At 33.3% G+C, this 23,067-nt stretch overlaps 1 protein-coding gene across 2 annotated transcripts in view; it reads right to left on the reverse strand.

The window, feature by feature from the left end:
• PCDH7 (protocadherin 7) overlaps window positions 1-23,067 on the reverse strand; it is a 406,993-nt gene that overhangs the window by 197,578 nt on the left and 186,348 nt on the right. For both annotated transcript variants that reach the window (XM_027103198.1, XM_027103199.1), the window contains exon 2: window positions 18,380-18,596. In XM_027103198.1, coding sequence (XP_026958999.1) covers window positions 18,380-18,596 — 217 coding nt within the window. The remainder of the gene's footprint in view (window positions 1-18,379; window positions 18,597-23,067) is intronic.

Consider the following 23,067-nt stretch of genomic DNA (forward strand, 5'->3'; position numbering starts at 1 on the left):
AAGCCATTTTGAGTTTGCCCAAATGAAAATAAAAACAAAATGGATGATTTCCTTTGTAAAATCAAAATAACTCCATGCTGCAGTGTTATTTATAATTTTAAACCTCAAGGAATGATTATTCATAGATATGTGGAATGGAAGGGAAGTGAAACAGTCTGTTCACCGTATCCTTCATTTGAAACACTTTGCCCACTGTTCCGAGTTAATGTATTTTAATTTCTTTTTAAAACAGAAGCTGTTCTTTGACTATAAGACATCTCAGACTCTTAGTCAGACTTTTTTTTTTTGTATTATTTCCTCCTCAACATACTCATGCACAACCAGAGAAGCAGGCAGCATGCTCTAAGTTAGAATTCAGTTAATACATGAGAACACCTTTTTCAATACTATAATTTAAATTACACGAACTAAAATGCCAACGTTGGGCAATGCTATTCCCTTGAAGCATATTAATTCATAATGTTTTATTTCAAGCCTATAAAATATGGTATCCTCTTGAGAAATCTGACAGATGATAAAACTGCATTATACTTCCACAAAGTTGCTGATTTCTTCTTATTTGAATCAGCTATCTGAATTAGTTAAATAGCATCAAATTTAATAAACAGCATATGGACCTACTAATATATGAGAAGAACCTATTCTTTCTTTCCCCTGCCACATATATGCTCTTTTATCTTTAAGTGATACATTTCCTGCGGGGGAGGGGTCCTTGAAAATAAGCCATATGCCACATGGATTTCATTGTAAAAATGACAGCTAAGTTTATTTTAAGAGTACTGTACAAAAAGAAACCAAATTTTTGAAATCTTTGCCTTAGTATATCTTCTCTATTTGTACATAATGCACAAAATATGCTTTCGTATTTTGCTGTTGTATATTTTTCCACTTATGGAAATAAAATTTTGTAAAATTTTATATTGTATGCTTAAACTTTTCGAGTCTTTTAAATAGTCAATTATTCAATTAATGGGGTTCATTATAAGAAGAAGAAGGTGAAATCACCATTTTTTAAGTAAAATTTACTGACCAAATACGCTGAATTTCTCAGTAGAGTTTCAATGAAAATCAATTCACAGAGTGTGATGATAAAAGCTTTTGAAAAGTTCAAGACAAAAAAAAAAAATCTACTCTTTAAAATGTGGGCCAAAAGTTCTGAAGTTTAATTCCTGGGAGACGAAGAAAGAGGTTAAATATATTTTGATATGCCAAATGCAGTTTCAGAGCACTGGTAATAATCCTGAGTCCCTCTTGCCTACACACACACCAATATTCTTCATTCTGGGGTAATCACTGGTCTCAAATTTCAGGTCTGTGCTCATCAACCTTGGTCTGTTTTTCTTCTAACATGAACTCAATTAAACTTCCTACTCTTTTTGTTGTTGTTGTTAATACTCTGAGAAAACCATAATTCAAAAAGAGACATGTACCGCAATGTTCATTGCAGCACTATTTACAATAGCCAGGACATGGAAGCAAACTTCCTACTCTTAATGGACCTTTCCATTTCTTGCCAATAAAAGAAATAGGTAAGGAAATACATCAAAAGTAGGCATGTACATGGAAAGTCACATTCTGTGCAAGAGCAAGTATTTCTAAAATAAATGTGTATTCTAAATTTTCCTATATCAAATTTAGATTTGCAAAGCCAGGCCATGTATGATTACAAATGCTGAAAGCATACCTCTTCAGTGGTTCATGCTTTTGAGATTTCAAATTACAAAGCATCCCATTTTTACAAGGCATTACTAGAATATTCTCCAATGTGTACGTTAGATTCCTTTATAGAGACAGTCATGTTCCTACAAGCCATAAATTTAATAAATCATCAGATATATAACTTTCATTCTCACATTTACATTACCAAGTATTTTATGGAACAATTTTCTTAGTCATAGCAGTGAGACTGTTCAATGATATAAATAAATAAATAAATACTATTTCAACATAAAACCCTTAACTCTAAAGGAAAATAACTATGCTGGAGTCTCACAAAAGGAAAATAACTATGCTGGAGTCTCACAAGAATACAATTCACTATTAAAAGGAATTCAGTTATCAGTAGGGTCTATCTTGGATTGCTTCCATGAAGGTTTATTACGAGTAGTATCAGAAGGACTTTATTATAAAAAGCATTGCAGAAGCCAAGGACACAGTTATGGCTGGGTTCCAGTGAAGAGAGAAATAGCTTGAAAAGCCTAATATACTGCAATACTGAAATTGTTATTATAAATAACTGGTACATTTACATCGGATTATCATACATTTTCAACAGAAACTTGAAATGCCAACTCTGTCAGTATCAGTCTCTGGGCACAGTTTCTTGTTGAGACCTGTTACGCATTATCAGAGTCAGGCATAAATGCTCCCAAAGGGTTTTTAGGCTTATATTATAAAACAAAATCCCTTGTAAGGAAAACCAGATTTTTAGGTGTAAAGGATATTTTGAAATGATGAAATATTTGAATGATCCAGTGAAATTACCCTGAAACAATATTTTAAAATACTCTAACTAAACATACAGCTATTTTAACTTAATCAGCACAGTTCCCAAGTATACATTGTAAAATTGTAAGTATACATCTTATTCTTGAGAGGTAGTGGGGAAGCAGTAGAAGGCATTAGAAAACTACAGCCTTAAATTAACCTTATAGTCCTTTTGTTAGTTATTTACCAAAGGGATTATATTGAAATCCAAGTTGGCATGTTACATAATGAGAAAAATCAACCCAAATTTTAAAGGCACATGCTCTACACATTTTCTATTTGCAATTTAATAAACGTACTTTAATATAGGAGTATTACTTATTTTTACAATAAAAGTCTCAATATGGTAGGAGGCTGTCAAATCTGCAAGTGATTAAACTATTGACTTTAATTTAATGTAACATTTCCAAAATAAAGTCTTTCTGGAGGCATAGTTTATTACTCAAATTATTTCCAAGAAGTGCTTTAGCCTTCTCAGCCCAGCCCATCCAGGATGGTGTGTCATGCATGTGTGCATGCTTGCGTGTGTGTTTCCCAGGTGAGCAATACTGAGTCTTCTTAAAATTTGCTCATAAATTTCAGAACGAGTATCCAAAATATACAGCAACTGATAAGTCAAATTCTCCACATGTTTTGCCATCAAATAAAATATTTGTCCTCAATATTGTCTAGGAAGGCACATCAGGTACAAGTAGATAGTTTGTGAAGTCCAATCAATAAGGATGCTAGCTAAATGAAGTGCAAAAAATATTATAATGGATCCTTTTTCTCTTTGGAATCGATGGCAGTAACCTTTGTTTAGAAAAAATGTGTGTCTGAGCAATAACGTGTACCAATATTTCTCAAGCTGCTAAAATGAAAAGAGCTCAGAGGTAGGCATCTCTCCATGTAGTTATATTATGTTTTCTGTTTTTTTCTCCCCTGTTGAGGCAAGAGAAGTGTCTTAAGCACTTCAGAAATGCCGTTATCTTCTTCCTATGGAAGGGAATGAAGGCCTTAGCACTGAAGCTAAAATATATACAATAGATACAAATGAGCAGCAGGGGCAGATGGGAGCTTTTGGTTGCTTGACGACTAGGTCAATTATTAGCAAACTAAATATGCCAGCTTCTCAGTGAAAACAGATATTTTCACTTAATCCCACACTGAAATATGCATTATCTTTTCTGCATGTTCCTAAATATATGAAATGATTCCATGTCAAATATAAAAAGCAATATTCTTATTTCAGTATGAAAACCAAATTACAATAGCTTAACTATTAGCACCGATTGAGTTATCAATCTATATTTGTAAGGCATATCTTCTCCTGACTACTAAAAAATTTAATACAATATAATACTTGAGAATAAAGGACTTGGAAAATCTTTTGTGCAGATGATATATACACACTTTTACTTGTTTGTGCCAGTGGTTTTGAAATTACTTTTCAATTTATTTTAATTTGTTACTGTATCTAAGGAAGCTTCTTTTTCTTAAGCAAGTTTGAGCAAATTCAATAATTTATATCAGCTGATAGGCATAGTTAAAATAAAGATTCCCCAGAGAGGCATGGGGCTTATGTTGCAATTAAAAATATGTGTGTCCCAGTCCTGAAATAGCTAAGATATTTTCTAATTCAATCATATACTATAAAAATTCTATTATTTAACACAGTCTAGTAGTTCTGAAATTAGTGATATGGGTAAATAAGTGTTTCTGCTATATCCTACAAAGGGGAACATTTGAAAGAAAAATCTCTAAGAGTTTATAAATTTGCTTGTTTTTTTGCTTATTTTGAAATTTTCAACATTATCAAGACATTAAAAGTATTAAATAAACTTTAAGTATCTTTTTAATACATGCTTTACTGAACGGTTTGCATAATTAAAAAGTTAATTTCTCTGTTTCCACAATCTTTGGGAGTCAGGGGACCAACTCCAGAAGCAGGCTCTTAGTGCTGTATTTTCTCATACACATACATTATCCTTTTCAGTGAAGCACCTTCCCTACCTTGGCAGAAGGATGCAATGAAGGTGTGTGTGTGTGTGTGTGTGTGTGTGTGTGTGTGTGTGTGTGTGTGTGTGTAGAATGAACTACCAATGAAATATAGGCATAAGGAATAAAACTGTATAGTTTAATCAGTGAATAAAGCACCTGGTATTAATTCTTACCCTATTTTGGGCATATGGTACTTCTTTAAGCAGTTCATTATATTGAGTCGATTATCTTAGTATTCTGAAGGGAAAAATAATTAGCATGTTCTTAATTGTTGTGATATGAACACAACTATTTCACTTATGATCCCAGGTATCAACATTTATGTCAGCCCACAATGTAGAGTATTTCTTGATGATGACACAAAATAACTGCTTTACACAAAATTACAAAAATGCATTGTGTTTTATAACACATGCAAATAAAAAGGGGAATTCCCTTAATATCCCTGAAAAAGGGAATGGATTACTGGTTGCCTCAGATAATGAGACAACAAGATCAGTGATTTGCTCAAAACTGCATAATACATTAATGCTTCTGTTATATATAAAATGAAAACTAAATTTTTCCTACTTAAAGATATTTTTAAAATAGAAATCATTATAATGGCTTTCATAGGTTTTCCTGAGCTTTGAATGCAGTAACATAAACATACCTCTTTGGAGCTGATAGCAGCAAAGCAAGAATAATAAATAATAACAGTTACTAAGTTGAGCACCTAGTATTATCAAGTATTAACCATAATTTTACTTCTCTTCTTCCGAGTTACATCATTTATAAAATGCAGATAACATTACCTTCCTCAGAGTGATTCTATGAAGCAAACGAATATGTAGAACCCTCAGGTTATCACTAATATACTATAAAGGTATTCATTTATTATTTCAATTTTTCCTTACCCTTTTTTTTTGTGTGTGTGTGGTTCACGGGCCTCTCACTCTTGTAGCCTCTCCCGTTGCGGAGCACAGGTTCCGGACGCACAGGCCCAGCAGCCATGGCTCACGGGCCCAGCCGCTCCGCGGCATGTGGGATCTTCCCGGACCGGGGCACGAACCTGCGACCCCTGAATCGGCAGGCGGACTCTCAACCACTGCGCCACCAGGGAAGCCCACCCTTTTATCATTTATTTTTAGATACTTAATAAAGATACTATTTCATCATTCTAGTAAGCCTTTTTTGATAGATTGTCCTCTTTATGTTATGTTGCGCTTTTCTGGTGCTTCACTCTTTGTGTGTGTAAGTGTAAGAGGGCATGAATGAATCTATAATTCATTTGTCTCTGACATTAGAGATACTTCGTGATGACTTGATTCCTTTAAATTCCCTTCAGCCCTTTATATTTGAATTGTATTGTAACTGGGGTGTTTCATACTGTGATCTGAAAATTATCTCCTATAACTGACAAAAGTTGATTTCTACATTTATAAATGTATTTGGCTTAATTAGTAGTTTAAGAGGAGATGTGAATAAGTGTTATGAATTGGTGCCTAATTGGCAGAGTCTATGCACACTCTGTGATTGGTAGTCATCTTTACAAGGCTTTTCTTACTGCCATGAATTTTTGAGGGTTGGCTGTAATCTCAGTCTTTAGGAACCACTTGGCTACTGGGCACTGAATGATCTTTAATAATTATTTGATGAATATCTCTGTGAGTTACTGTTTTTTGTCATTTACTACTCATTAACAATAAATGCAGGAAAATATATGCAGGCCTCTTAAAGACAGAAGCCATTTAGCTGCAGAAAATAAATGTGAAACTATTAATATGTTTTCTCTGTCTATGACTTTTATTATATTTGCTATAAACACTGGCACTTGTTCACAGTGGGTAGAGAGCCATGTGTTCTTAGCCTTGGAAACTGATAAGGAATTCAAAAGGGGCCAGGAAACAACTTACATTAATGGCAAAATATATGCGAGGCCAGTGAACACTTTTGTAAGCAAGAAAACAATTATGCATTTAAAAATATCATAAACATCGTGGGTCCGATTTAATCTGGAAAAAAAAAAGAACTACAGAACCGGAAAAAAATTTTAAGGTATCTTAAAAAAAAATTAGCATAGTAAAGTAGTTATCTGATAGAATTTTATTAAATGCTAACTACCTAAAAATATATGTTCATGTATAACTGCACGATAACTCTTTAAGAAAGGGCAATAATTATTATAATTATTGTCTTCACTTTATAAGGAAGTGAGATATTATGTGAACTGATCTAGGTTCCCTTCTTGAAAATGTGATGGAGGTTGAACTAGGACCCAAACTTCTGGTATCAATTCCTTGCAAATGTACATATTGTATTATATACCATAACACAGCAGAATTAAGTTAGGTTTAAGAAGGACTTTTTAAAACTGAAAAATTATAGAACAGACTATTCCAAAAAGTATCCCCAAAAGAGTATAGAAACTTGATAGTCTGAAATGACTCAAACAAAATGACTTTTGGTAGAGAAAATGAATTACTTGATCCTCAAAATGATCTAGATAAGGTATTAGAAGGGAGAAAATGTGCATGGGATGGTGAGGTTTGGAGAGGCAAAGGAGCAAGATTATTAGAAGGATAAAATAAAGAAAAAAATAAATAAAATCTCAGAGTCAATCTGGGGGACGTTCCTTTAATCCTCCTTCAGAAATGAAATGACTGTCAGAGGAGCTCAGAACTTTTCATTAGGGTAAAAAGAGTAATGCATTTTCCCTGCTATTTTCAAAAACTAAAACATAAAGACCAGAGGCTAAGTAATCAAGTCAGAAGTCTTTTACTTTGTGCCCTGAAATAAAATGTGGTTACTTAAAAACACACATGGGGACCTCTAAACCCATGGACAATTGATAGAACTAATTTAATAGCTACTTCATTCTGGGGACATAGATAATACTCAGACATAAGCTGCAAAGGAAAAGCATGTGGGTTTGATTTCACAAAAGAGGATAAAAACAGTCTGGGGCTGAAATAGGCAAGAATTAGATTTTAGATCTTCATTAATTCTGGGAGAAAGAGATGAACCAATGTTGTCCAGGAAACTAAAAGTGACTCTTAAAATTGAATTCTCAAAGAACTAGTGAAGGCTGAATACAATTGATCACACTAAATAAAGGGCAGTAAGCTTAAGGGGAAAAAAAAAAAAACTCAGATAAAATATGGTTCTGTGTGCACATGTTGCTTTCCAATCACCTGTTTAAAGATGATGTATGATTAACATTGCCTCAACCAAAATGATGGGAAAGAATAAGGATTGGGCCCTAAATTCAATTTTCTCAAATACTTGTATAATTAAAAAATGAGTTTATTTTAGGTGAATATTATCTGAGAAATTATGACTATATAAATAATGATTTTGAAAATTACATATCAGTCTAGATGTTTCTGATTGACACAGTATTTTGAGAGTCAGGCATTACTTAAGAGTAACCCTGTAAACAATGAAATTGATGGATAATTAATTGAATGTTTAGATAATGCAGAGACATCTTACAGAATGGACCAGAAGCAAGGAGGGAAACAAAGTCTGGCCATTTAATCATGCCTAAAGCTGATATTGAGAAAATCACTTACATATCTAAAAAAAAATTTTTTCCTTAAGAGATAACCTTAAAGAGAAGAGAAAACAAACAAACAACAACAACAAAAACAACAAACATGGGTTAGAGACACAGAATTGCAGCTGCTGCCTAGTACTAAAAGAGTCCCTGAATCTAGGGCGCCAAAGCAATCTGTTTTCAGGAGAGGATCTCGGCCAACGGTAGACATGTTACAGCAGACCTTATCCGCCTCACTGGGTCTGGATGAAGAGTTCCTCTTCTGATTTCATCCTCGCCAGGCAATCTTTTAAGAGGTACACTGATTTTCCTTGGGTCTTCTCAGAGATAAAGAATATTGCCTTGGAGAAGAAGCAGGGACCTTCCTATTTCTGGAATAGGATATTCTCCTGTTCAAAATGTAGTAAACTAATATTCCAGTTGAACACCAAGGTCTTATAATAATGTTTAGAATTTGTTTTGGCTCTGTACAGTTTTGCACACTGATGAAACTGATATTTGGATCTAGAAAAAAATTTTCAGGTACCGCATAGAGGCCACTCAGTAACTGGAAAGGATGCACATTTCTAGAGGTTTTTGATGAACCAAATAAACATATGCATGATCAAATAGGAGTTGAAGTTTTGTTTGGAAATTATTATGTAGCAATTATTTAGATTATCTTGGGCTGGAAGACTAGTTTTATCAATGTAATACCTACTTATAATTCCTACTAAGCAACAATGAATAGAGAGAAAGGAGAATACATTTATGTGACATTGATAGTTGTCCTTTCTTAGATAAAAACAACATCAAAAGTGACATCTGCCTGGCAAATCATCATTAGTAAGTCCCCTCACATAACACATTTGGAGGCATTGCTTCCCTTGCATGGTGCACGAGCTGTGGTAAGCATCTTTGACCTTGCATTTCTGTGACTGGAACTGGATAGTCCTTTACAATTTGAATTTATTTATCTTGCAAATTCTATTTCATTGTTTTCTGTTTTGAAGCATATCTAATTGCATAATATTACTAACAATTGATAGCACTATTACAGTGTCAGGAATCTTATAATCACAAAATTAAAGTGTTTGATGATAACTAAAATTGTTTGATATCAATTATTGGATCTCACCAAAAATGCAATTAGTCACATCCTATTTTAATTCCAAGCCAGTGAGATGGACGAATGATGACCTACTATAAAATAAAACATAGAAGTTACATGAGAGGCCAAAACTCACTTAAAAGAGTAATTATTATATCTCAAGGAAAGATAGCAAAAGCTATTATACAGAAATTTCAGACTCTGTTGTACTTTCAGAAAATTTTGTAGAAAGAGCAACAAAAAATCCTGAACATAACATAAAGTATAAGTTGGTTAGAAATTTATTAAGATTGATGTCAAGGGGTGCAACCATGCCCCTGCCTCTGACAATGACATTATAGTGGACTTGCTGACCTTGGGAAAAATTTTCAAGTGTGTTCTTACATTATATCTCCTGGTCTTCTGCTTTCTCAATTGTCTTTCTCAATTGTCTCACTTCTGTTGAATCTCTATTGGCAACAGAGTCCATACAGCTAAATTCAACAATTTTTTTGAACATCTAGGTATAACCCTAATTCTAAATTTCTCCTTAGCCTGCCATGCTTTGTTTGATTTTGCTTTTTTTATTTTAAAATATCCTTCTCTGAAGCTTATTTCATTATTCTCTTATATTTCAGTATTTTTTTCAGATTCTGTGTTGGGTACAATCTCTCTCTTCTCTAGTGTCATATGTTTAATTGATGGTCACATCTATTCTCCAAGTTTCATAATCATCATGGTGCCAATGGCTCCTAATGCTGTATTTCTGCTATTTATTTCTACTCCCAAGTTTCTAATGTACATTTTAATAGCCTGCTAGATATCACCTGAATTTTTCAAAGGTACCCTAAATCTGACATGTCTTAATCAGGTTCGTTCTCCTGGAAAGATGCTATTCCTTCCATTTTTCCCAAGTTGGCAAATAGCACCTCTGTCTTCCCACCATTGGTATTCTTGGTATCACTCACTATTCTCTATAACATTATCCATTTTTCTGCTTATCAAATCCTAGTCACCCATCCTTCAAAGTTTGGCTACGGTTTTTCACATGCCCAACTCATATCCTATTCTGGTTCTGGTAACCTTTAGTCTCTAAACCTAGAGCTTCTCATGCCTTTACTTTTAAACATCTAATTCTGTACATGTCGCTCTCCATCACAATACCTATCACTTAGAAGGCAGACAGAATGTCTCATTCACCTTTGGATCCTTCGTGGGAATTTGCATAGAGTAAATGCTCAACAAATGGTTATTGAACTTCATGAATTCTCATAATACTCCAAATTCCCTGTTCATTGTATAAAATTTCATCTATGGCTGTGATGACCTTTTGCTACAAATGCTGTGTTGGTGAAATGAAACCTTATACTGAAAAGAAACAATGTGCACAATTCAGTATAGGGAACTATGGTTCACAGGAATGCAACCTCAGAGTAGCACACCACTCTCAGATCATATGTGGGTCCCCCAATGACCTCATCGTTGGAAATGTTGAGCATTTCAGAGCAGAAATAAAATCATAGAAGATACATTTTGCAATAGAAATGAATGAGTAGATTATTTTTAAACAATAGGATGCTGTTCTATCTTTTTATTACCAAAATATTTTATAGCACTCATTGCAGATTTCTTTTAAATATACAGTATCAAAACTTAGTTTCCTTTGTGACTATCACATTTTAGCAGCTGAAAATCTGTTTTAAAGGAGGCACTTAAATTTGCATGTGTTTCAAATATTTTTTTCGTTTTGTAATAAACTTACACTTTCTGTACAGTAATGAGAAGGCATACAAGATAATGAGATTGATGTCAAAAAAATATACCCCTGCATAAATTAAGTAAAATTTATCAGAAACAAGATTTAAAAATAAGGCAACCTGTTGTCTATATTTCAGATAGAAAGGGAATGTGACATAAAGACAAATACCCAAATATTTAACTCGAATCTTGAGATAACAATTACAAAAACAATTTGCAACCACAACAAAAGGAATGAATTGGTTTTTCAAAAAATAAACCTAATCTAATCCAATCTACTCCAATCTAATCATCTGATTTGAGTAATACAATTTGTCTTCTGAAAAGAAATCAGAAGAACTTAAAAAAAATTATTTACAGGCTCTTATTAAGTTTGAAAAGGCTTATTTAAAGTACACGTATTTTTAGTAATTGTCGTTATTTATGAGCAGGGAGGGAAAAGAGACATAAAAATAATCTGTTCTGTAGATGAGACCTGGATTTACCATATGCTGACAATTTTATCCATGATAAATTCTGGAGTTTTGGAACTAATTATGTTTAGCACCAAGAAAAACAAAAGAAATAACTTGATTAGAAAAGTAAAACAAACAAATAATTTAACTTCATTTAGCTTGACATTAAGCTTCCAGGCCAATATAGTACTTATTTTTAAATCATGTAGAAGATGGGTAGGTAAAAAGAGACGCTATGATTCAGATAACATTTCAAGGCCTTCTTCCAGCCCAAGCTATTATTTATAAAATTGAAAGATTTCAGTAAGTACATTTATAATTGTTTCATCTGAATAATCTTCCTCTCCATTCTCTGTGCTTCATACCACTCTGAACTTCTCTGGTGAGCTTTCTCCTTTTCATATTATAGTGAAGTTACTGAAATCAAGGTTGTATCTTCCTAACCTAAGGACTTCCACCATGAAGGCAGAGACCCTTTCTCGTTCACTTCTACTTCCTCAGAAAGCCTTGGCCAAGTTTTATTTTCCACACATGCTTGTTGAATCAAAATGAATAACCATAGTTTTGTCACTATATAATTACCCCATTAAACAAGGGACAGGGAGGATATTACTCTGTTTTGCTTTACTTAAGAGAATGTTTTTCTTACCAAAAAAAACTGCAATAGGAAAAGTAACAACCGTGAGTGTTTTAACCTAAAAGAGGAATACTGAGATGAATCAGTTTCTCAATAAGTGGGCTAACCTCTGAGGTTGAGTGCTAACTACACTTTAAGTTAGTTCCAGAGTTCCTTAAATCACACAGAAGATGCTTGAGTGTTATCATATTTCAGCAACATCAAGTTTTTTATATATAACTCTAGAACAAAATCAGAGGAAAAACAAAAGTATATACAATATATAAGCAAAGAAGAATGCAAGTATGGGGATAATACCTTGACTAAATAGGGGACTTAACACAGAATTCATTATCTAATAACTGTGCTGAAATTCAGATAAGCAAATGCTTTGAGAGTCTGGAGGCAACAAACCCCCTAACTGACCTCCAAAGTCACTTTGAGATTTGATGAGAGCTCATTCCCTCCTCAAATGTCATAAGGGTTCAGCAGAGTGATCTAGTTTTAAAGGACTAAATTAGAATAAAAAGGATAATATGGCCACACATTTTATCAGTGTTAATTATTAATATTGAGATTAAAAAGAAAGGGCTGAGAGTTTGGTAGCATACTAATAGGACACTTTTTTCAATTCGTTTTCTCTGTCAGTGTGAATACTTTGCGGCAGTTCAAAGGGAAATATACACCTGAAGAATAATGCATTCAACTGGAAAACTGGGTATAAAATGTAAAAACATTAAAAAAGAGAGAAGAGAATACAGGGAGATAATGACTTCTCCTCACCTTAAATGACAGAGTGCAGGAAGAGTTGGGTTGATTTGATACCTCAGGATAGAATCTTTCTTTCCCCTCTTTTTAGCTCCTTGATATGTTTAAATGTCACTGGGTGTCACCCCTTGGTATCCCACAAAAATGAGAAATTGACTGGGAACTATTCAAGGTGAGAATATCATTCTTACCAGTCATTTTTGAATGCTATCTTTGTGAAACTAAACATTTTATGATGTTTTTATGATTACGCCATCGTGTCATGTCAAATCTACCTAGAGTTAACAATAATCACAATTATTTTATTATTACTATTTAAATAATAGTAGTAAATAATTTTATCATCAATTAATATAGTAAACTTATTGCTACTCTTTTACTATTTATTTATAAATTATTACGTGCTATTATCTCACTTAGTGTCTTCCACAATCCTATAATTTATTATTAAGTGGGGCTAAGAGAAGTCAGAAAATTACACTGTTAGTAAGAGGAGAAATCAGGATTTAACCCGATGTCCTTAGATTTCAAGCCTGTTTCTTAAGCCAGTACATTCTGTCTACTACATTACCTCTTCTTCTACAGGACAATGTCTTCTTTAGATTCTTTTAGATTGTGCTGCTCATTTTACTGGAAAGCTAGAAAACTGCTGTAGCATACATCTTGATTAGTTGAGACTCTGCTTAGACATAATCTCTATTATCACTATCCATAAACACTATGAAGAAGTAGGAGTAAATAAGGCCCTCCAGAATTTTTTTTGGGGGGTGTGGACTTGGGGATACTTGGGAGGTACAGAGCCATTTTACAGATGGCTAGAAAAGTAAAAAAATGCAGTCAGACACTGGTAACTAGACACAGTGAAGTGCAGAACCATGAAAATGAATCTTTCTAAGGTATAGGTCTCTTCCTACAGACAAAAATTTGCAGGGCATTTGTTTTGGGGTATTATGAGTATGCCATTAACAAGTATATGAGCATCTTTGGAAAGCTGGAAGAGACAGTGTTGTTAATTCAATCTAAATGAAAACAGCAGAAACCAACAAGAACCAGATGATAGTACCTTACAGATGACTACTGAAAATTGGGTATGTAAAAGAAAAGCAGAAAGTAGAGGGTCCTTTATCCCACACAAGGATATGAGTTTAGTGTCTTTTCTAATTACCCTTGGTCATATAAAAATGATGTTTCATTTCCAAATGATATTTCAAATATACTGTTATTTACTTCTGAAAGCAATGTGAAAGTCCATGGCAGATACGAAAAGACTTCCCAGCGGAATGCACCACGTTTCAACCCTCAAGAACAATGTGCTCTAAACACTAAAGCATGTGTAGTGAGGGGAATGAATAAAACAGTTAAGCCTAGTTTACATAGGTTTGAAGAAGTAAGAAAGTTTGTAAGTGTGAAATTGAAAAATATTAGCATATAAAAATCAAAATTATATTTTAAATGTCTGAGAAAATCAAAAGCATAAAATTAATTAGGCAGTTAAAATGGCCAAATTTCTGACCATTTAACTTTTTTAAGCCTGCCTTATGGATCAATTCCTATTTTCTTATTTTAATTTATTTCTATGTTATACTATTTGTAAGTTTACCTAGAGGAAAAATACATACTGTTTTGTACCTTTTGTTCGCTCTTATCTGACCAAATTTTATGCTGTGAGGTAAGAAAGTAAATGTGCTTATTCAGTTGTGAGATAACTTAGTCATAATTAATGGTTTTGAGGGCACTGTACCGAAAGCCAGATCAGACCTAAAAATGCCTCTCTTGCACAGTGTAATTGGGGGAGGCTCCAAAACTGTCTCCCATACTGACCTGCTGTTGGACCAACCTTTCCACCTACCTGGCCAGAAATCACACCCTTTGACCCGATTCATTTCTTTGATTTATGTAATACATTCATTATCTACTATTAGAATGCACGTGTGTTATATAAGTTGTGTAGAAGGCCCTAGAATTACTTCTGCTTTGCCCATATTACTGCATATTATCAAATTCACTCACCATCTCACTAAGAGACCCAAAGTTCTCTTTCTATTTAGGAGAAGAAACTTTGTAAGAAAAACTGGATGTGAGAAAAGAATCGCATATGGTTTTCGAGTTAATTTAGTTAATTGCCTTATAGATGATAGAAACAGACCCAAAAGGAGTAAGTGGCCTACCCAATCCTAAACGAAAATTGGGATTAGAGGTCAAGTGGGGTGTTTTCCATATTTGAGTTGTTAAACATATTATATGATCAAGTGATACACAGTAAAACAAACTAGCTCTGCAAATATGATTCAGGGGGACTTCTGGAAGAATAAGTAGACCATGGCATGAAGGCAGGGGTCAAAATAAAAACTTACAATAGACCTAAAGAAACTCATAAACACCATTCCAAGACAGACTGAAGCCTGCTGCATAGTTAAGACAAGGGCAAGCTCTTGCATAGTCAATGGTTACCCTTAATGTGGTGGTGCTTTTAAGCCTAATATTTGGTTTTCATTTAAATTATTAATTTATTTTATCATTAAAATATCATTAATGATAAAGTATTTTATCAGTACTTAACTTCCCACCATGTACTCCATATTTTAAAATATGTAATCCCATTAAATGTATTTTAATAAAATAACAAATAACCAATTTCCCCAATTTTATCAAAGGACCAACTTGAAGTAAACATACTATTGATATTAATTAAAGGAAAAAATGTTAGTGATTTTTTCATTAATAAATGCATAATTCATGAGGGTTTTTTAAAAAGTATTTTTAATGTATAATTTTCATTGTTCTTTTCCAGAGACCCAAGGGATATAAGTACTCCAGATTTGAAATGATCAGAATAGTGGGTCTCACATTAATTAATAGATTCTAGTTTCAAGAAATTATTCTTACACCGTATTCTTTCACCTAAGCTAATAAGAAAATAAAGCCTCTTTTATCATTTGGCACTAACGTGGGTTGAAATATAGGGTAAAACTTGTTATAAAGAGAATTAACCTATAAGCTCTTAATAAAATTTTACTATGCTAAAGTATAGAAGGCAGAAATAAAAGCTTTTGTAAAACGTAAGTGCATTTCACTGCCTATGTAATTAAATTTTCTTGTATTTTGGTTATTTCCTTACTACAGCATCTGTGACAATTTATTTTTATCATTAGCTGTCTCAATTTATACCCAGTTTGCATCATCACATTGGAATATTATAAAATTATTGCACTGGAATTAATCTTCTAAATTTTACAAGGAAAGTTAATCCAAAAAATTGAGTTATAACTGCATTGTTTCACATAGGTTAAAATTCAAGAAAAATGTTTGAGGTAATAATAATTAGGAAATAGGGCAGCATCCAAAATGGCATTTTCATGGAAAATCCAATACAAATCCTGATTAAAACCTAACCAAGCAAAACACTGCAGATTACCTGGATTCCAATTAAATGTGACAAATGAATATTAGACAGGTTTCAACTCCAATTCTATTTATGCCAGAATGCTCCATCAATATTGAAGATGAAACTACCAGAATTCAAGCATACAATTGCACTTTACTGCTAGATAATAGTCTGAAAACCTGAACCCAAAAAAACTCTTACTCAAATGTCAACTGCTACATTTGGATCACCCAAAGTGAATCACATCTCCTGTGTCATTACCTATAAATCAGGGCTAACGTGAATCACAGCTAGCAGATGACAAATGGTTACACAAACACTGAATTTCAAGTGTCAGTCACATAAAATCAGGAAAACTCAGTTACATTATTGTGTTCCTTGGCCGTTGACAAGACTGAAAACATAGTTATAAAAAATAACTAAAAGTCTTCCTTGGGAAATGTTTCTCAGTAAACTGTCTAGCCTCTCAACAAGCTCACCAGTTATGTTTTCCATGACATGTATGTTTCCTAAAAAGTAACTGCTATGTGTTTGTCTTATATAATTATGTTTATTATTATTTCTTTCTTATTTTAATGGCACTGAATCCTCAAACTCAAAAAACAGAAATAACATTAAAACATGATTATAATGCCAATGATAGTTGACACCCAAAAAATAAAGATTTAATTGTACTTTATGTTGTTTATAGTGAGACAAGTACTTTTTAAAACACAAATAAAATTACATGATATCATCAAAAGGTAATGCAGATATACTAATGCCCTTAAAGTAAATTAATCCTGCCTTCCTGGGGGGTGGGGGAGTGTATACAAAACATTATTACGGTATTTTTAATTTAATTTTCACTTTCGTGCAAAGCATTTTAAACCTATTTGCCTTAAATATACATTCATCTGCATTGCAATTCATACCAAAAATTTTATGCTTATTTTAAAAAATACTAAAAAAAAATGTGAATTCTTAAAAACCATATCAAACTCCCATCCACATAAGCACACACCGCCATACACACAGGTAAGCATGACTTTATAGCCATAAGGCAAAATGCATTTAATCTCTGGCTAATTAATCAAGAAGGTTGTCAATCATCAGACCCTGTTTAATATCATATCTGCTCAACCAGATAACAGTGTGGAAAACTAATTATTTAACATGATTTAATTTAACAATAATTTCACTTAAGGTCATTTACAATGTATTATTCTCTAATGTTGGGTTTTAATATTCATAGGTAAATGTCCAGAAAAACAAATCAGACTTTCTCCTGCTCTAATATATTCTATTTGCATATAATCACTAAAGAAACTGGCATATAACAAAAATTTAGAGTGTCTTACTTCACTTGGGGGATGGAATGGTGAAAGACAAAATTCTCTTCAAGGTTTCACTAGAAATAAAAATGTGTGTGATTCCCCTTCCTTTCCCTGCATATAACCAAATCCATTTTTATATATGAAATAATAAAGTTAGCAAGAACTTTACCATGCCATTATTTGACACAAATTTATTCTTCAGGCATCTACTTATAACCTGAAATCCAAAATATAAATCACCTAATTGTCTTTGGTAACATAAACAAATGTGAAAAGTTTCATAAGCACTACTTGCTATCTAACTTATAGGAAAGTGTAACTTAAAGGAAAGTGTACGTAAGGCCAATTGTGATAATATGAGAACCATCTCACAACAGGATAAGAATATAGAGTGCTATAATCTTCTTTCCCTTGCACAAAAATGAGAAAAAAACTTATAATTAAATAAGAGGGGAGTTCTAATAGCATTTACAATATATTTTGGAGAATAAGATAATACTGTTCTCCTTCTTTGACTCCATTTCAGTTATCACTTGAAAAGGAGAGGTTTGAAAATATTTTTCTAAATACCTAGGAGAAGAAAGAATCCAGCAAGGTGTGTTTACTGTCATTTCCTTTTACCAAGACTGGATGATTGCAATTGAAGAAATAGTTGCATGACAAAAATGAATAGAAGAAAACAATCACACAAGACCTTTCTTAGCGGCTATTGTTTAGGTATTATGGACTAGTTTAGTCTTTTCCATAACAGGTACTACTCTGATTTATTTGTAAATGTGTTCATTTCTGACAGGTTGTTTTAAAATGATGGTTCAAGTTTGGTGAATTTTATCTATAGAGTTATGTTCCTTTATTTGGCATTTCTGTACTTTTAGCAAATATTGATTATTTCAAATAAACCAGGTTTAGTGTCAGCTATTTTATTTTGGTTTTAGACTGACCTTCGCAAGTCTACTTATTACGACTCACTAGCGTGATTATGTGTGTGATGTTGTGTTTGCCCCTACCATTTTCCATATGCTCTGCCTCACCAACACTGCCATCCGGCGTGGTCCTTTCATAGTTGTCCTCTGGGAGTGGAAGGGCACCCAGCCTTGGCCCTGATGAACTCTTACTGCTTGGTGTTTCTGACTCCTCCAGCCCGCTGTCATAGCAACTCTGCAGTGACCCCTGATGTGGGTCCTGGGGCTGACTCACAACAGAAAACGTCACTCTACGAAATGGCTGTAAGAGAAAAGATTCTGAATGTCACTAAGGTATAAGATTGTAAATAATCTTATTTTAAAAATACATAAATTACATACATTAAGGTCGACTGACAACTAATTCAATACAAAACGGTTAATATAACATGTTGAAATCTATTTGGTTAACTCTATTTTCTGAGGCAATACCTAGAGCTTAGATTTTATTATGGAAAAACTGAAAATTCCCTTTCTGAAACAGAAATAAGAAAGCATCAATGTCACTAACACACACATGTAAATCTGATATTTTACTTCCACATAGTCACCATTTTTCTATTCTGTAGTCTTCACTTCAAATATGTTTTACACAAATAGACTCCTTATAAAAACAAGGGTCAGTGATTTTGGAGAGCAATAAATATAGAGCTAATCCATTGTAAGAAGATTTCATTTTTAAATACTTTGTCCATAAGGCAAATGGTTTAAAACTGAGTGTTTTGGCAGTTGACAAACTACTAAAGGTACAGCTGATAAACAGGAATTTAGATGTAGTGCTAGGAAATCGGAATATATTTCTTACTTCATTCATCTTAAATATATTACCTATTGACCCTGAAAGTGTAAGGGTAGTATTGAAATAATAAACAAAAAATTCCTGAGCCAGGGAATTCAAAATAAACCAAAATTTTTAATTGTATGTGCTTTTACTATGACTAATCACAATTTGCTCAAAAAAGTAACATCATGTACAGTCTTTAAGTTGTATTTAAAGTATGATGCAAATCTTTACCCAATGGGACATCACAATTTACTATGTTACTAATGTTGGCTGGATAGAACACTTAATATATACAGAATTTAAAGGTTATCATAACTACAAAATAAAACATTTTAGGCTCATTAAGGGAACAAATTAATGCCATACATTGTCAGGGCTATGTACACATAATATTTTGGGAAAAAAATATAAAAAGGTTCTGCAATATTTGTTGGAGATTATTCTTGGCAATAGTTGTATTCATTAAGCTCTTGTATGATTTAAAAGTGGCATAAATGTACAGATTTTTGCACCTATAACTCAGACTGGTTCTTTCTAATATAAAGTATAAAACTAATGTTGCCAGAGTAGTGAGAAAGGTAAAGAAGCTTTTTTGTACTTTTAGAACTTGAATACTATTGGTAGAAATCACTAATCACAACTGGGACCAGTAGAATTTTTAAAATGTTAAGGATTATCTACATATGGTAGGTTATTAATGGGAAAGCTAAGAAGAATTGTGACATTTCCCCCAAATATATAAATTGGTTTTACTAAAGACAAACACATGGTTCCACAAATCTTCCCTTTATTTTGTCTCATAGAGAAGATTGGTCAGGAATATTGTCTTGTTCGTATTTCTAACCCAGTACCTCTCCCTCCATGTACATACTTGGAGTATACAGTCTTTATAAAATCTTTTTAATTTAATTCAAAATCAAACTTACAAAGGGAAAACATTTAAGGCACATTCTCTTCTTTATAATGTTTCACTGAATTGGGACTGCAGATTTTTAATACAATTACAAAGTATTTCTAGTACAAACAGCATGCACACCATGGGCCAAAATTTACTGGCAACTAAATCTCTAGAAACATTTTCCTTATTTCACTAATAATTCTCATATTGCTTTACAGTAGTATGATTGTGATATTTTACCTTATTTCTTAATAAACATAGAAATCAGTTTGTATTTCCCATGCTTTATCTTATGTGTGCATATTTTCTTTTTTTTCTATTTATTACTCCCGACTGACTGCAGACTCTCTGTGAATTGTTTTATTTTTGGTCTCACCTCAGAAGTAAGACTAGTGACAGTCTCCTAAAACTATACTGTTCTGCACACAGAAGATACTCAGCAAATACTACCGAACAATAAAATGTTAATGACAATGTTGAATTTAAGAAAGGATGCCAAGAGTCATGAAAACATTATCACTTCAAGACATAGCAGTGGGTTAAGAAAAACATACAAAAAGAAAAAGGAGGGTCAAATGTTATTTTTAATTCTATTTTAATGATTCTCAAATCTTTTAGAATCAGTCCACTAATGCAAGGAGAAAGTTCAAAATGAATACAGAAATACATAAATTATGCTAATAAATTGACAGAGAGAAATAAGAAATTATGAGAGATAATGTTCCATCTTGATATAAAAATAGAAAAGAGGGTGATGTTTGAACAAAGGTGGAAATCTCAGAATCTGTGCTTAAATGCTACTTCTACCAAAAGTAATTATAGAATAGCAGAGACAGGTGATAGTCTATGTTTGCAATGAAAAATGTCAAAAATAAAATAATTATTTTTCTATTATGTATTATGTAATAACTACTGTGAATCTGTGCATTTTTTAAACTTATTTTATTTATTTATTTTTGGCTGCATTGGGTTTTCATTGCTGCACGCAGGCTTTCTCTATTTGTGGCGAGCGGGGGCTACTCTTGGTTGAAGTGTGTGGGCTTCTCATTGCGGTGCCTTCTCTTTGTTGTGGAGCAGGGGCTCTAGGCGTGCAGGCTTCAGCAGTTGCAGCATGCGGGCTCAGTAGTTGTGGCTCACGGGGTCTAGAGTGCAGGCTCAGTAGTTGTGGCGCAAGTGCTTAGTTGCTCTGCGGCATGTGGGATCTTCCTGGACCAAGGCTCGAACCTGTGTCCCCTGCATTGGCAGGCGGATTCTTAACCACTGCACCACCAGGGAAGCCCTGAATCTGTGCATTTTATTTTCTTGATTCCGTACCCTATTTTAACTGTGAATATATTGATCCCCATGAATTATTGTAGGTTACATATTACATTTAACGATGGAAGGAAAATGTTGTAATTTTAAAATACTAAGATCAATATATATACTAGCAAATGCTTAGATCCATTAATAATTCCTTTTTATAAAAAGCTTTTTCATTTAAAATAATATCTAAATGAGTGGAAAATGATTCATAATAAAAATCTAAAATAAAGAATATCACACAATGGGTCATAAAATACTCCATCTATCATTTTTATCTACACGTAAAAATATCCCATTAGAGCTCTACATACAATATAAACATTACATTACTACCTCTTAAACTTTATTTTGATAAATTTAAATAAATAAAATCTTGTGACAAACTATTTAAGTTGGTAATGTGAACCAAATTGGTACAGAATTCTGAATTCTGAAAGAGAACTCATTAATGCAAGAATTAAGTTTAATTCTAGTAATAAATCACACATGTAGATTTAGATAGATAGGTAAATAGATAGGCAGATATTTCGGGAGACAGACAAGTATTTACACACTATCCTTCATCATTGGGTTGGGTCTATTGAGAAGATAGGTTTTATGGCAGAAGTTATGACACAGAAATTCATATTATTTACATAGTCCAGATATATTGACTAAACCAGAAATGTAAGCAATGTGTTGACTGTGTGACAGAGAGAATGAGTTTGCATTGTATATGTAACTATCACTTTGTTAATGACTGATACTCTGAAGCAGAGTGGTTTAAGTGATGATTCCTAAACCTAGATGTGCCTCAGAATCATCCAGAGTACTTCTGAGAAAACACAATGCAAATATCTGGCCTCAGCTTAAACCCAGTGAATCAGCATTCAGGGTGGAACTGGATATCAATCATTTCTAAAATCTCTCCAGGTGATGAAGAGGCACAGAGAGGAAGGAGAAACCCTACAGTCGAAAGACTATTTGGTCAAAAAGACTAAACTGCTTCAGGAAGCCAGCTGGTCCCCTAAGTGTTCATAAAATTTCCCTGGAGAGTCAACAGAACCATGATTTCATCTTGGGATGCAAAAGTATAATATGAAGATATTTAGTGACCTGAGGTGTCTGAGCTTTCTATTTTTCTGTCTAGGATGATAAACGACTTCATGTCTTGCAAAGGCAAGCTGGTCTATACAAAACAGGAAAAAGCAGAAGAGCTTGAGGACGAGTGTCGCCTTCCCAGATCTTTGAAACTATGAAGATGTGCTTGAAAATTGAGTAAGTAATGCAAGAAAGAAGTGTCCAAGAAAATTGTTCCAAAAATTGTGCATGGGACATGTGTGAGAATTATAAACAAGAAGGAGTGGAAATCAAAGATTTTATTAGGCAAATAAATGATCTAATTAAAGGGGTGAGATTAAAGACATGATCTGACAATTCCCTGCAAAAGAGAAGGAAGAAGAAATGTTGAGGGCAGAGGATTATGCTAAGAAAGAATGAGGGAACAGCAAAAAGAATGGCCAGCAAGGCCACTATAAAGCAAAGCTGTGTGGCTGACTGGATCTAGTCGTTATACCTACACTTGTTTTGTCCCGTTATGTCCCAGGGTTTCAAGGATGTTCCAACAATAATTCTACACATTTAAGAAACTCAAAACTTATATTAAAACAGACAAAATATAATATGATTAAGTTTCCAATAAAATAAAGGTACCCCCAAAATGCCATGAAACCTGCTTAGGAATTTAGGGCAGGCATTGCAAAGGAG

Source organism: Aethalodelphis obliquidens, unplaced genomic scaffold, assembly GCF_003676395.1.
Source record: "Aethalodelphis obliquidens isolate GAN/ISIS:26980383/991018 unplaced genomic scaffold, ASM367639v1 scaffold6, whole genome shotgun sequence".
Taxonomy (NCBI): Eukaryota; Metazoa; Chordata; class Mammalia; order Artiodactyla; family Delphinidae; genus Aethalodelphis; species Aethalodelphis obliquidens.